At 37.5% G+C, this 14952-nt stretch overlaps 3 protein-coding genes across 3 annotated transcripts; 1 reads left to right on the top strand and 2 right to left on the bottom strand.

Annotated features, from left to right (window-relative positions):
* LOC109726722 (mycosin-2-like) lies at window positions 116-1786 on the bottom strand. The gene is made up of 2 exons (XM_020256506.1): window positions 1390-1786; window positions 116-397 (listed from the first exon to the last, which is right to left on the bottom strand). Exons 1-2 carry the CDS (start codon window positions 1747-1749, stop codon window positions 293-295), a joined length of 465 nt encoding a protein of 154 aa, XP_020112095.1. The 5' UTR covers window positions 1750-1786; the 3' UTR covers window positions 116-292.
* LOC109726358 (FAD-dependent urate hydroxylase-like) lies at window positions 5200-8427 on the top strand. Its single transcript, XM_020255895.1, has 5 exons — window positions 5200-5423; window positions 5531-5596; window positions 6312-6483; window positions 6729-6957; window positions 7781-8427. The coding sequence occupies exons 1-5, from the start codon at window positions 5200-5202 to the stop codon at window positions 8353-8355; spliced, it is 1266 nt and encodes a 421-aa protein (XP_020111484.1). The 3' UTR covers window positions 8356-8427.
* LOC109726303 (stress protein DDR48-like) lies at window positions 11228-12573 on the bottom strand. The gene is made up of 2 exons (XM_020255835.1): window positions 11912-12573; window positions 11228-11732 (listed from the first exon to the last, which is right to left on the bottom strand). Exons 1-2 carry the CDS (start codon window positions 12473-12475, stop codon window positions 11571-11573), a joined length of 726 nt encoding a protein of 241 aa, XP_020111424.1. The 5' UTR covers window positions 12476-12573; the 3' UTR covers window positions 11228-11570.

The raw sequence follows: 14952 nt of genomic DNA, 5'->3' as shown, positions 1-14952 counted from the left end.
GCCGTAGAATCCTTGTCAAATACTTAGCAGGAGTTTTGTAATTTTATAATGCTTTCAAATTTTTTTTTCATTTTAAAGCATCAAAATTGTTGCGTTTGATGAACATACTTGTTCATTTCAAAATTAGGCCTTAGAAATTCTATATGCATGGTTATGTGACAAATTGCCGAGTTTAATAGAGAGTGAGAAGTGAAACTCGGCAATAGCGAGAGACTACACTAGCTAGTACTCCGTTTTTACAAAAATGCCCCTGAGCCCAAACCCATCATCAAAAACTCACAATGTAGGCCCCCTAATACAAGAAGCACTCAAGCACCAAACCAATAGAGAATAGCATCACCCCCAACACCATCGTGGCCGTTCCTTCTTTGATCGACGGCCCCGATGATCCTGCCACCTGTGTAACCAAGAGCGATGGAGATTAAAAAAAATTGTTTAGAGAAAAAAGAAAACATTTTATTATGTTAACTAATTGTTTAGAAAATATTTTACAGTATTTTTTAGTATTTATTACTCTCTACAGCTTGACCAAATGGGTTCATTAAGTCGCAAATTAGAGCTTATCCTTTTAGGCCAAAAATACTTATTTTTGCTTGTGTAGAATTTTTTTTTTTTTTTTTCTATTGTTATGATTTGTTTGATCTCGTTCTCATTGTCGAATACAGTATTATTTAATAAAATATTATTTAAACGACTGAAGTTCTTCTGCTTCTATTATTTGTTTAAAAGGAAAAGAATAATGTTTTCACTATTAATATTTTAATTTTTTAAAAAAACTTTAAATATCATTCATATGATTTCGTATTTTTTCATTCCAGTACCATATGGTTTAAAATATTTTACTTTCCTACTCTGTAGTTTTATTTTTCTCTTTTTATTTCTCTTCACTAATTTTTTTTTTAAATCAGTGACAAAATTAAAACTAAAAGATATTAAAGTGAATATTCGATAAACTATAGTAAAAATATCTAAAGTTTTTTTTATATATTCACTTTAAAACTAAAAGATACTAAAGTGAATATTCGATAAACTATAGTAAAAGTATCTAAAGTTTTTTGCATATGATTTAACCAAAAATTAACGGAGAGACAAAATAAATTCACACAGTACTAAATTGATATATTTTAAACCGCATGATACTAAAATGAGAAACCGCGAAACCACGGGCGCGGTATTTGAAGTTTACTCTTTTTTTTTTTTCCTCATTCCAGTTCGGTCTAAGACGATTACAGTAGTTTGAAAAATTCAAGTTTCGATCGAAGATGAAGTTACGATGAACAAGATAACGAAAACATATATTTACGGCCGAAAACCAATTTATGGCTCTCCGCTTGCGACGAAACATAAAAGCAGAAGCAAAAGTAAAACCAAACGGGTACTAAAACACACCTGATTTCCTCCGGCTCTCGGCGACGGCAACGGCAAGATAGTGGCCGAATCCGTGACCCCCGTCGGGATCGGCACTGCCGGGTTGCTGCCGATGAACGGGACCCCTCCGCCGCCCTCCGGCGCGGCTGCGCCGGCGACGGCGACGGAGTTCGGCGCGGCGGCGGCGGAGGCGGGGTGGTCGGAAGGGAGGGCGGGGAGGTCGCCGCCGGCGGTGGGCGGCGGAGCGGCGAGCGGCGGCGGCGAGGAGGATGAGGAGGAGGAGGGGTCGGGGACGATGATCGCCATGGGAACAGCTCGAGAATGGGGGAGGAGGAGGACGACGAGGAGGAGGGTTAGGGTTAGGGTTAGGGTTTCTCCCATTTGTTATGTGTTGTGGTGTAATGGGAGTGGAGGAGAGTGTGTGTGTGTGTGTGTGTGTGTGTGTGTGTGAGGGGTTTTGAACGGGAATGGTGAGAAGGGTTAATTTCTACGACCCTCGCCATGCACGGAGTTCGAGGAGGATATTTACCGTAGACCAGGTCTACCACATCACTCTCTCTTTTCACTGAACCAAGCCCACTAATAGAAAAAAAACAACTCAAAAATAATCTTAAATTCCAATTTAGCTTATCAACTCTGTCAAGGAGATTTTTTTTTTTTAAACTTATCTTTTTAAGTATCATATTAGTCCCCTTTAATTTTATTTTCGTGCCTTATTATTAAACAAATTATTTCTTATTTTACGAGTTTTTTTTAATTCCTACAAAAGTAGAAGCAAAAAAAAAAAAGGTTAGCAATATCTCCATAAAAAAAAAATTTGATTAGTAAAAAAAATTGCAAATAATTTAGGCCCAAATAAACTCTCGAAAAGCAATTTTCAAACATGCGACAAAGTTATTAAAATCTTTTTAATTCAAAAGTTTAAATCAATAGATTTTGACTCAATAGTAAGTAATAATATTTTTAAATTTTATTTTTTATAAGTATAATTTTATAGCAGCAATCTGACTCGCATGTAATGATAAAAAAGATACAAATTAAAATTTTAATACGTTACCGCGTAAAGAATTGAACTAAAAAACTCGCAAAAGTTAGCTGGCTGAATCCTTTCAAAGCTAACATTGGCCACTTAAAAAGTACCATCTTTTTCACTGGTCTATACACTAGGTCCATGCACCAATCTCCCCTCCGAGTGGGAGACAATGTAGGCACAGTGGTTTCAGGGAGAGAATCTGAAAAGCGAAGAAGCACTTTATTAAAAAGCAGTGCTTTTTTTTTTAGAAGTGCTTAATTAGCTTTTTGATTCAATAGTTGGATTATGATTAGGTTTAATTTTTTGGGGAGATTACGCTAACTTTTAAGTTTTATAGGAGATTATGGTAAATCCTGAGGAGATTATCTCTCTATCCCATAAATTTTGTGGAACGGGCTTTTTGGGCTGTTTAAATTTCATAGGAACCCCTTAACTATAGGCCATTTTGAAAAAGGCCCCTGAAGTTTATTGCTTTGGATTGATGTTTATTGAATTTTGTAAAGTTTTGAAGTAATATTAGCTTAGCTAAATTAAATTTTTTTATGACAATATAATCATAATGATTTAATATCTTTTAATGGCTCTTTTAGCAAATATAATAATAATAATAATAATTAACGGCACAATTACTAATTAGCTATCAAAATTAACAAACTGGGTCTCAGTTATATTTTTTTTTAATTTGTTTAATTTCGCTAAAGTCAATAGTAATTCGATCAAATTTCACAGCTCAAATTTCTTTTAGCAAACAAAACTGTAACAATTCAATTTAAAAGTTTTTATTTAACAAATTGAGGGGCCGATTTCATAATTATCTATAGTTGTGAGGGCTTTGGTACAATATTCCCTTTTTCGGGACACTAAAAAAGCGAAGGCGACATCGTACAACGGCGCGTGATGGTAGGGTTTTGTTTGTACACTTTCGTCGCTAGCCAAAGTCGGCGTCGACTTCTATGCTGTTGAAGGGTTTCGAGAAACTCGTTGCCGATTTCAACGTGGTTACGGTTTCCCGAGGCGGAGGGGGCTCACGTGATGTTCCACTTAGAGATTGTGGTCAACTATGCAAGTGTTATTTATATATGAACATGATGATGTTCTTTTTTTGTTTCTTTTTTTAATATATGTATATATATATATTATATTTATGGAGTATTATACATGGTGAATCAATGATTGAGTGCATGATTTCACCAAAATTAGTTTGTGGGATGGGCAATATAACTCATGTGGGTCATAATTGGATCATCATATTGTAGATCAAAAAGGGTTAAAAGAAGCATAATTTAGTGCAATGTAATGATGAAGATACAAATAAAATGTTCAAACTTTAAAAAGGAATGAGATTATGCTAACGCACATAATCAAAAGTATATTGTAAATTACAAAAGCAAATGCGCAAATTTAAAGTTTCTATTTCTACAACTANTAAACATCTTAAATGATTTTTTTAGTTGTAGAAATAGAAACTTTAAAAAGGAATGAGATTATGCTAACGCACATAATCAAAAGTATATTGTAAATAAAATATTATTATTTACTAATTTAAAGTTTCTATTTCTACAACTAAAAAAATCATTTAAGATGTTTATATTGAATATTTTTAATAAACTATAGTACTCCCATCTAAGCTCCAATCTGAAACCACCTATTATCATACCATAATAATAAATAATAATAATAATTTTTAAAAATTTAAATTAGTAAATAATAATATTTTTAATATTCATATTCAACGATTAGGAATCTTTGCATCTTTGCGCAACCATTTGTAACGCATGAAGGAATTTATTAAAAAAAATATGTTAGTTTTAATGTAACCGCTACTCCACTGGCTTCCATTATTGGAGAGGGCCCACTGGAGGGGGTTACATTTTGCAGTTATGGGTGTCAGAAAAATATTTTGGGTTCTATAAAGAGCGTGCACAAGCTAATCAAAATTTTTTAATCCCGCAGAGGGATCATTGCACTTACGAATTATTTAGGCATGGATAAAATTTATTTGTAAATTTTTTATTAGCTAATATTTTTATCCGTACCCGCCCACAAGTAAACAGGTGATTTACTTACGTTTTTTTTTTTTTGTTACTCTTACATATATATACATATATAGAGAGAGAGAGAGAACTAGGCTGGTATACAATTAATAGCACAAAGTTGTTGGTACTATTAGTTTTTTAGCCATTGGATTGAAAAATATGCGGTTAGAATGATATGGGCCCTCTAGGGTTCAGTGGGTGGTTAGTTGCATAGTAAAATTTAATGAGTAAAAATAATCAAAGAGATTAATCTAATGACATTGATAGCACAAGTGTTTGGTGCTATCGATAGCATAGCAGTCGGACTCTATATATATATATATATATAAAAGTTTTAAAAATATAATATAATTTATTATTTAAAATATCATAGCATATAATAAAAATATTTAAAGCCTTAAAGTAAAAAAAAATTCATAGTACAAAAGACACTAATAGCATATTTTTTAATTAAAAAAATATAAACAGGTATCCGTAGGTACTGACAAATTATTTAAAATATCCACAACTTAATGAGTATTTATTCGTTTTATCCGTAATTTTTTGAGTCAGAAAAATTAGTACCGGCATCCTGAAATTTGTTGTTGGTAAACCGCATGTAAACTCATGCGCATGAGTCAGAGATTGTCAGGCCTCTAAGCACACATTTCACTTCTATTTTTACTAGTAAAAAATAAAAAGATTATAAAAAAAATGAAAAAAAGAATACATTTATTTATATCATGGCCTAATTCACACAAACTCCACCACCCCACCCTGCAGATGGCGAAGGTAGAGGAGGTGGTGATTGTTGGTGGCGGGATCGCGGGGCTGGCGACGGCGGTGGCTCTGCAGCGAGTCGGCCGGCGTGACATCGTAGTGCTGGAGGGCCACTCGGAGCTCCGCGCCACTGGGGCCGCCATCTCTATCTTCCCCAACGGATGGTACGCCCTCTCGGCTCTCGGTGTCGCGCACAAGCTTGAGCCCTACTACCTTCCCTTCCAAATGTATGTATGTATCTATCTATCTATCTATCTATCTGTTGTTTCATCTCTTATACGATGTATATATGAATATGCGTAAAATCAGTTTCGATTTGTGTGCATGGTTTTAGATCCCGCATTACGGATCTCGCGACCGGAGATACGCAGGAGTTGTACTTCGCTGGATCGGCCCATAGGTACTCAATTTGGGCAAAAACATGTCTCAATTTGATTTATGGCCTACTACTATGTTGGTTTTTACGCCCAAAATAAACTAATCTGCGTATGACATACCAGTATATCGAGCTAGGCTCCTATGCTTTTTCAAATGCGGTGAACTCCGTACTTGTAAGTTATTTTCGATGATGAAACATTCAATTCGGCGATCGGTTCTGTTAAACATAATCTACACTATTGGAACTATCTAGAAACTAAATTTCATAATATTTTTATTTCATTTGCCTAGTAAACGAGTACCCTAAAAATAAACGACTGAAAATAAAAAATATCATAAAAAACAGTGATAAAAGACTCAAATTTCAAATCAGAAGTATTGATTTTACTATTGATGTTAAGTAGAATTTTCTATTAAAGTTTCATATAATTTGAATTGTTTTACACTGTTGAACTTAAAAACGTGCTAGTCATTTTTGAGACTTTTTGATTACGTAGTAAATGATGTCGAAAAATTATGAAATTTGGTTTCTAAATAGTTCCAATAGCATAAATCATGACTAACGGAGCCGATCATCGAATCAGATGTCATATCATCGAAAATAATTTACAAGTAAGGAGGCCTCCGAACTTTCGAAAGTACAGGAGACGTACTCCAGTATATCAATATATTAACAGAGATGGTGGTGGTGTGTTAAAAGTAGTTTTAATTGTATGTTTGAAATTTTGAATGCTAAGGGGAGAAGCAGGGGTGAGGGCTATGCACGGGAAAGCTTTGTTGGAAGCACTTGCTGAGGAGCTACCACCTGGAACTATAAGATTCTGTTCAAAAGTAGTTTCCATTAAGAGTGGAGGTTCCTCAAATTTCACATCCTTGCATTTGGAGGATGGATCCATTATCAGAGCTAAGGTAAAATTTGTCTTAATGAAAAAAGCTCACTCGAAACAATCCGTCGAACTCTAAAAATTTTTGTTTAAGTAGATTCATTCGAAATTTTTCGAGCTCCACAACAGTTCAAAACCTCCAATAGTCGCGCATATCAATATCCTTTACTCCTTTGTTAATATTCTCAGAAAAGTTAATCTTATTTGTGAATTTCTAATAGAAGTTAGGTCATAGAGACACTCTTATATACATATTCTGCTCCTTTCTAGTTGTTGATAGGATGCGACGGTGTCCATTCGGTCGTCGCACAATGGTTGGGACTCTCTGCACCGATTAGCTCAGGCCGGTCAGCTGTTAGAGGGCTTGCAGTGTTTCCTGAAGGTCATGGGTTGGAAACAGTGTTCCGGCAATACTTGGGAGAGGGCATTAGGGCTGGATATGTTCCACTCAATTCAAAGGAGGTCTATTGGTTTCTGATAAACTATTCAACTTCATCAGGTAAATATGCCTACATTTTTATTTTTAGTTTTTTGAGAGAGATAGGTAGCACGCTACCCGCTTTGTTTATTTCATTTAAAAATAAATTTGGCTAGAACTGTGAATCAACTAGGATTCGAACTTGGGTCTCAGATACCAACCACCAAACCCTTTGCCACTTGCTCTAGGGACGGACGGTATATGTCTACATCTTAACGAATTTAGTTTGGGAAAAGTGGAATTTCAAATTAGGATGATATAAGACAAGTGTTATTTCCATGAGATGCATCATAAGTTAATTGAAAAAAAAGTACAATAATAAATAAAATTTCTCAAATTTACGAAGTATGGAGTAAATAGCAAATGGAGCAAAGTAAAGAGAGTATTCAACTTTTTTAAAAAAATTTTAAGACCAATAATTCATTTGGCTTCTAATCGAGACACATCACATGTTAACAAATAATAATAAAAATAAGAAGAGGCATCTATCAAACGTATATTCAAAGATGATTCCTAAAGATACAATTGGTTCAACAATTGGGATGTATCTGGACACATCTCATCAGACGTGATTGAACATTCTCATAAATCACTTTGAATATATTACATGGGTCACATTCAACAGTATCACCTTAAATGCATTAGCAGAAGACGCAACAACAATATATAAATCTAAAAAATTAATAGCATGTGAGATCATCTCATCTGCCGTTCGTTCAATACAAGCAAAAATTTGGCGGGGACAGTTTTTACGTGAGACTGTCTCATCCGCCATTCCGTCATTCGTTCACCGCATTGTAATTATTATACGTAAAATTCGGGTGGTGCATGGGGATTCGTGCAGAGAGGGAGATCGCGGGGAGGCCGGAGCTCATTCTCCGGGAAGTGACGGAGAATCTGGCGAGGGGCTTCCCCTCGGACTACGCCGACGTGGTGCGCCGCTCCGACCCCGCCACGCTGACGTGGGCCCCGCTCTCGCTGCGCGCCCCGTGGGCCGTCCTCCTGCGCCGGGCCCACCTCACCCTCCCCACCCGCATTGGCGCGAACGCGAACGCGGCCGCGGCGGCCACGGTGGCGGGGGACGCGTTCCACGCGATGACCCCGGACACGGCGCAGGGCGGGAGCGCGGCGCTGGAGGACGCGGTGGCGCTGGCGCGCTGCGTCGGCGCGGACGCGGGGGGCGGCGGCGCGGCCGCGGTGGGGAGGTACGTGGCGGAGCGGCGGTGGCGCGCGGCGGGGCTCGTGGCGGGAGCCTACGTGGCGGGGTGGGTCCAGCAGGGCGGCGGCGGTGGGGCCCGCGCCGGGGTGTGGGCGTGGCTCGTCAAGTGGTTCAGGGACTGGGTCTTCTACCGCTTCATCTTCCCCAGGATTTTGGACGCCGCGTGGTATAACTGTGGTGATTTGACCCCTCCCCTGTAGTAGGTCCCTAGACCCGGTCCACCAGGTCAGCATTGGAATGTGGTTCTGCGGCGCACAAACTTTTTTTTCCTTTTTTTTTTTTTTTTTTTCTCATTGGAAGGTGTACCCGTGACATTAACTAGTTGATCTAAGTTGGCCATTTGCATAAAAAATTTACTTATTTTGAGCTTTTGCAAAAATCGGGTCACCTTTTTATTTTGCAGATTCGGTCCGCTTTTTCAGCAAACTGACCAAAATACCCTTATTCAACTTTTTCTCTTTCCTCTTTCTCTCTCTTTCTTCGTTTCTCGTCTTCTTTTTTTTTCTCGCCGGTAGAGCGGAGGCAAAAACGGTCCGTCTCGCCTCTCACCGTCATGATCTCGCCCTCGCCTTGCCCTCGTCCATGCACCCCCCACCTTCCTCGCCTCCGACCCCTGTAACGGCGGCGCCGCGACTTTTTTTTTTTTTTGCTTTTTTCTTTTCTTTTCTTCTCCGATCTTCTCCACCATCTCCGACGACGACGCTCTTCGCCCTCCCCGCCTTCTCATCTCTCCCTCTCCCTCATTTTCTGCCGCTCCGACGACGATTTATCTTCGCCGGCACCGACCGACACCGTGTAGAGGTCACTGCGGCGCTACAGCCTCGGAGGCGGGGGTCCTTAGCGGTCGTCACCCACCGCGCCGTCACCGGCGCCGTAGTGTTGCGCAGAGAAGGTGACAAAAAAATTATAGAAAAAATAGAAAAAAAAATAAAGATAAAAAATTATATAAAAGAAGGATGAAGATGAATATTACATCGTTAATTACAAAAAAAATTATAAGTTGCACTATTTAAGATGAAACTCCTGTGCTTTAAGATAAAAATTATACTCTTTGAACGAAAATTATACTATTTTTATCTTAAACTGCATCCTTTTAAGGATATTTATACTTTTCTCCTCTTGTTGCACTGTTTCTCTCTCTGTTGTTTGCACTTATTTCTCTCTTCTTTATCTAACAGAAATGGTGCAACAAGAGGAGAAACAGTGCACACAGAGAGAAACTATACAATATCTCTTAAAAGGGTGCAGTTTCTCCTCTTATTGCATTGTTTCTCCTCTTGTTGCACTATTTCTCCTATTGTTTACAAGCAAAATGTGCAAACAAGAGGAGAAACAGTGCAACAGAGAAGAAACAGTAATATATCTCTTAAAACAGTGCAGTTTCTTCCTCTTGTTGCACTATTTCTCCTCTTATTTACACCGAAATGGTGCAACAAGAGGAGAAACCAGTATATATATCTTCTTAAAACATGGCAGTTTCTTCTCTTCTTGCACTGTTTCTCCTCTTATTGCACTATTTCTCCTCTTTATTTACATAAAAATGGTGCAATAATGAGAAAAAAACCAGTAAATATTTCTTAAAAAGAGTGCGTTTAAGATAAAAATAATGTAAAAAGGAAAAATGGTGCAACAAAGAGAGAACACAGTGCAACTTTGTTTAAGAGTGTAACTTTTATCTTAATGGATACAGTTTATATCTGAAAGAGTGTAATAAGAAAAGAAACAGTACAAATTTTCAAAGAGTGTAATTCGTTTAAAGAGTGTAGTTTTCATCTTAAAGCTGCAGTTTACATCTTAAATAGTGCAAACTTAAATTTTTTTTTATCAGTTAGCGATACAAGTTGATGTTCATGCATTCTTTTTATATAATTTTTATCTTTATTTTTTTTTTCTGTTTTTTCTTAATTTTTTTTTGTCACCTTCTCTGCCAACAGCCACTGGTGCCGGCGACGACACCGCTTAAGGACCCGTTCCGAGCCTGTAACGCCGAGTGACCTCACGGTGTCGACGTCGGCGCCGACGAAGATGCCATTGTCGTCGGACGGCAGAGAAGAGGGAGAGGAGAGATGAGAAGGGCGGGGAAGGATAAGAAGGACGAGAGAGGCATCGCGTCGGAGACGGTGGAGACAGAGTCGGAGAAGAAAAAAAAAAAAAAAAAAAAAAAAAAAAAAAGTCGTGGCGCGGCCTCGGCGGGGTTGGAGGCGAGGAAGGTGGGGAGTGCGTGGACGAGGGCAAGGGTGAGGGCGAGGGCAAGGGCTAGAGAATGAGGATGAGAGGCGAGACGGACCGTTTCCGCCTCCGCTCTGCAGGCGAGAAAAAAAAAGAACGAGAGAAACGAAGAGGAGAGAGAAAGAGGAAAGAGAAAAAATAAAAAGGGTATTTTGGTCAGTTTGCTGAAAAAGTGGACCGAATCTGCAAAAAAGAAAAAGGTGGCCCGATTTTACAAAAACCAAAAATAAGTGGATTTTTTATGCAAATTGGCCATCTAAGTTTAGTAGTTGTAGATGAACGGTGGTTAAATTTAATTGCTAAAAATATATAAAACTTATCTAAACAACGAACCATTTTGAATCTATTATTCAATTTTAAAAAAAAATATTAAAATTTTCTATTCAATCTTTTAATTTGTTTAATTTGAGTCGCACAATGATACTTTTATTCACAGCATGAATTATACTGATTAAATTTGTAAGGATAAAGAATATATTTAAAATTTTAAATTAAAGTTTCATTAAATGACTCAAATCAAATGAATTAGAAGGCTCACTGGACGGTAATTTTGAGAGGTGGGATAAATTCTATACGTTTTTATCAATTTAATATATGTGTATTACTGCCCACTATATTATATTTGTCATTTAATTACCCAATCTTTTAAAGAAGTATGTGTTCCTTTGGCTCTACTTAATTTGGTGGAATTATATTGAGGATTTTATTGTAAAATAATTTTGTATCTTCTCTTGTGTGCCATTAATTTTGGAAAAATATTACATGCCAAATCTAATAACACCCACAGAAATTAATAACAAAAAGTAAAACTAGTTCACAAAGTTATATATATATATATATATATATATATAAAATATCTTCACAACAACATTACATTTAAACCCATTTATTATTACACCACTGCGGAGCCAAGCCAAATCCGCACTTATATCTATATGTAATCACAAATATAACACATCTTAATCATTAAACAACACACAGTAATCCCACATGTACCCCAGATTGTATCTCAAGTGCAGTTGATGGGTCAGATATCACGGCAAATCACGTAACTCATCATCAACCGTAATTTGAAATACGTACTGTAGTACTTACAATATTACTTCTTTTTTTTTTAATCATTTTTGAGTATAAGCTTAAAAACACATAATATCAACACAGATACTAGTTTCAATATTCCCCCCTCCTAGTACTCGGCGTCCTCGGCTTCCTTTCTTGACTCCTTCTTTTCGTGGTGCTCGTGGAAGGCGAACCCGCCGCTCGCAACTCCAACCGCCGCGGCGACCTCCTCCTCGATCTTGTGCTTGTGGGCATGCTCGGGGTCTTTCTTTGCCTGATGCTTTTCATACTGTACGTGCGTAAATAATAATTCGCTTCAGTTACAGCAATTAAATTTAACAAAATTTTGAGCTGGAGTAACTAGAATATATGTGACATAATTTTAAAAATTTTTGAAGCTATAACAATATTGTTACGGAGAAATATATTTATACAAGTGTATCTTTTTAAAGAAAAAAAAGGAGTTACCAAAGCATAGGCGCCGGAGGCGACCGCGCCAAGCTCGCCGAGGTGCTCCTTGTGTTTGTGCTGCTTCTCCTCCTTCTCGTACTTTTCCGAGTCATCCTCGGCGGTCTGGTCATAACCTCCGCCGCTAGAATAGTCAGACTTTTTCTTGTAATCGTCATCGCCGTATCCACCTCCGTAGTTATCGGTGGTATCGGTGGTAGTGTAATCAGACTTTTTCTTATAATCATCGTCACCGTAACCACCACCACCACCGCTACCGCCATACTGGTCGGTATCGACGTTAGAGTAATCAGACTTTTTCTTGTAATCATCACCGTAATCATCACCACCACCGCCGCCGCCGTAGTCATCGGTTCCGGCGCTCGAATAATCAGACTTTTTCTTATAATCATCGCCACCGTATCCAGCGTCTCCGTACTGATCAGTTCCGCCGCCAGAATAGTCGGACGTTTTCTTATAGTCATCATCGTACCCGCCCCCGCTCACCTCATCACCTCTGGTGGCGACGTCGTCGACGTCCGTCGCCGGCTTCTCCTCCTTGCGGTGGTGGAAAAAGCGAGACATTTCAACAACAACAACAAAATTTATCACAAAATAAGCTAAGTCCTTTGCGAATGAACTAACTATTGAGTGTGTGTTTTAGTGTTATACTGCAACTATGGGTAGTGGGCTATATATAGAAAGAAAGGGGTGCGAATGGACGGCCGTGATTCGCCTCGATCACGGATCTGATTACGGATCAGATTCGTCTCAATAATGGACTTAGTGTAACATATTTGAGTGGCTAAATAATATCCACACGTACACATCGATCCATGGTTTATTAAGGCCCACAAGATATTTTCTATTTTTGGGCCTGTGAGAAAGGAATCGATCAGAGCCGTTGATTGCTTAGAATTATTTGGATAAGGTTTTACCTTTTAACGGTTTCTGATGCCCTTCTAGATTTTGGAAGCTTCGAAGTGTCGGCCATCTAAAGCAAAGCTTATATTCGAACGAGAATTGTTGACTAGTCCATTACCAAATTTAAAATTTAAATTAAAATATCTAAAGAATAATTTAAATAAATTTTTTTTTTCAAAGTTTATTAATTTTATTATCAAGTTGTTTCAAAAGTAACTTTTAGGGAAAATATGATACATCTGCGAAAAAAAAATATTTTAATTTTAACATATTTGTATTTGAAATTTAGGAATACAACGTTATTGTTATTATCCTAAAATACATCTAATAAAATATTAAATTGAATAAAATTTTAAAGTATTTATGATTAACAACAAGGAAAAATCAGAAACGGGCCCATCAATGTGAAACAACTTCATCAGCCACTTCATCAAGCAATCATGCTGCTTTAAAATTCGTATATCTACCTGTTTAATTATAAACGATAGATGAAATAGTCTCACGCTAGAGATTGTCGCCACCAAATTTCGTTTCTATCATATCACTTCATTTATCATTTCACGTCACTTTAAAATTCATTCGGTTAAAAAAAAAAGAAAAAGGATTGGAACCATTCCTAGCATGAGACACTCTCATTTGCAGTTTACATAGTTCTTAGATCCGTGCTAAAAAGAGTCATCACCGAATTTTTATTCTTTAGATAAAAAAAGAGAAAAAGAATCTGATATTATTCACGTGATAAATGGCTGATAAAATAGTTTCACGTTGGGAACTGTGTCCATCAAATTTTTGTTTCACATAATTTGGTCAGCGTAGTCGTAAACCACGTAGACGCTCTACATTTGATTTGTGTATCAAAAGTGTATTTGGGGTTAATAATTAATCTCATTAAAGTATTTTTACACGTAGATTACAGGTATTAAAGAAGTGTCGGCAAGGGCCCATTTATTACTTACTTGGACTTATTGGAACATGGGGAGTGGGCCCCATGATGGCAAGTGTCGGCAAGGAAAGGGAGACGTTGCCGACTTCATATATATAGATGCTCAGGAATATACTTTTAGTTGTGGGTTCCCCACTTTATCCACCAGCAGCAGCAGCAGTTAATGTGAACCCGGGTGCCGCTCGTCCGTCGTTATCGTAGCAGAAAAGGATATATCTCTGCAAAAAAAGATCTTCAATATGTAAGAGTTTCTTTTAATGGTAATGTTATTAGCAGAGCTGTTTCAGATATTGACCGACACAGTTACCATCTTCGACAAATCCAATCTAACAAACAAGTGTTTTTACTATTGAGACTTCGAATCTCTTCTACACCCTGCTGCAGCAGTAGAAAACGCGAAAATTTTCTACTTTATCAAATGCGATACTACCGAAGGTTTACTGATTCTGCGAGTAGAAGCAGAAGAGTCCAAACAAGCCAGAGTCACAATTGTGACACACAAACTTTCAAATCAATAGCCACCTCAGCAAGGTAACAGCTTGTATGGACCACAATGGGACATCATGGACTTTTGAACATAGGGTGCCATCTCTTTGGAGCTTATTTGATAATAGTGTGGGCCACCCCATAAGATCTTTTTCTCAGGCTTTTATAACTGCTTCTTACTCTGAAAAGAAGTAAAAATTGTGTAGAGATTTTGTTTTTGTTAGAACTCGAAACGAAGTTTTCGGGCTAAAAGCAAAAGCTTTGACTTGAAACTTTCAATTCTACTATAGCATGAACCTATCAGGGAATTATAAAGATTTTACTCTATCTTCGGATAACTTTAGCCAAATTGCGCTTCTGCAGAAACTCAAGCTAACCCAAACATGTCCTTAAAGAAGCAAAATAGAACACCCGTAAAGTTTCTTGTTCAGTATTCACTGTGTCGACATCATAATAATTCTTCAATTTGTTAACATAATAATACAGTTTCAATTTGTTTGGTAAATTATCATTTCAGTAATGTATTCAACAATCTAGTATTTGACTACTAGTAAATACACTATAAAGTTGGCATAAAAAAGAAGAAGAAAAGAAAAGAAAAGATTCAGACTAGGACAGGGAAAAGAAAGCAGACTTCTTTTTGAGGGAAAAAATAGGGAAAACTTCAAAAATCCCCCGTGGTTTCGCACTTTTTCGTTTTAGTACCATG

The sequence above is a fragment of the Ananas comosus genome, linkage group 21 (genome assembly GCF_001540865.1).
Source record: "Ananas comosus cultivar F153 linkage group 21, ASM154086v1, whole genome shotgun sequence".
Lineage (NCBI taxonomy): Eukaryota > Viridiplantae > Streptophyta > Magnoliopsida > Poales > Bromeliaceae > Ananas > Ananas comosus.
This window is presented reverse-complemented; position numbering and strand designations above follow the sequence as displayed.

Bases quoted from the DNA above. Each gene is read 5' to 3' on its own strand.
- LOC109726722 (XM_020256506.1), bottom strand. From the start codon at position 1,749: ATGGGAGAAACCCTAACCCTAACCCTAACCCTCCTCCTCGTCGTCCTC. The intron at 398-1,389 runs GTGTGTTTTAGT...TTGGTTACACAG, and splicing joins CGAGAGCCGGAGGAAATCAG to GTGGCAGGATCATCGGGGCC.
- LOC109726358 (XM_020255895.1), top strand. From the start codon at position 5,200: ATGGCGAAGGTAGAGGAGGTGGTGATTGTTGGTGGCGGGATCGCGGGG. The intron at 6,484-6,728 runs GTAAAATTTGTC...GCTCCTTTCTAG, and splicing joins GATCCATTATCAGAGCTAAG to TTGTTGATAGGATGCGACGG. The intron at 6,958-7,780 runs GTAAATATGCCT...GGATTCGTGCAG, and splicing joins AAACTATTCAACTTCATCAG to AGAGGGAGATCGCGGGGAGG.
- LOC109726303 (XM_020255835.1), bottom strand. From the start codon at position 12,475: ATGTCTCGCTTTTTCCACCACCGCAAGGAGGAGAAGCCGGCGACGGAC. The intron at 11,733-11,911 runs GTAACTCCTTTT...ACGCACGTACAG, and splicing joins CCTCCGGCGCCTATGCTTTG to TATGAAAAGCATCAGGCAAA.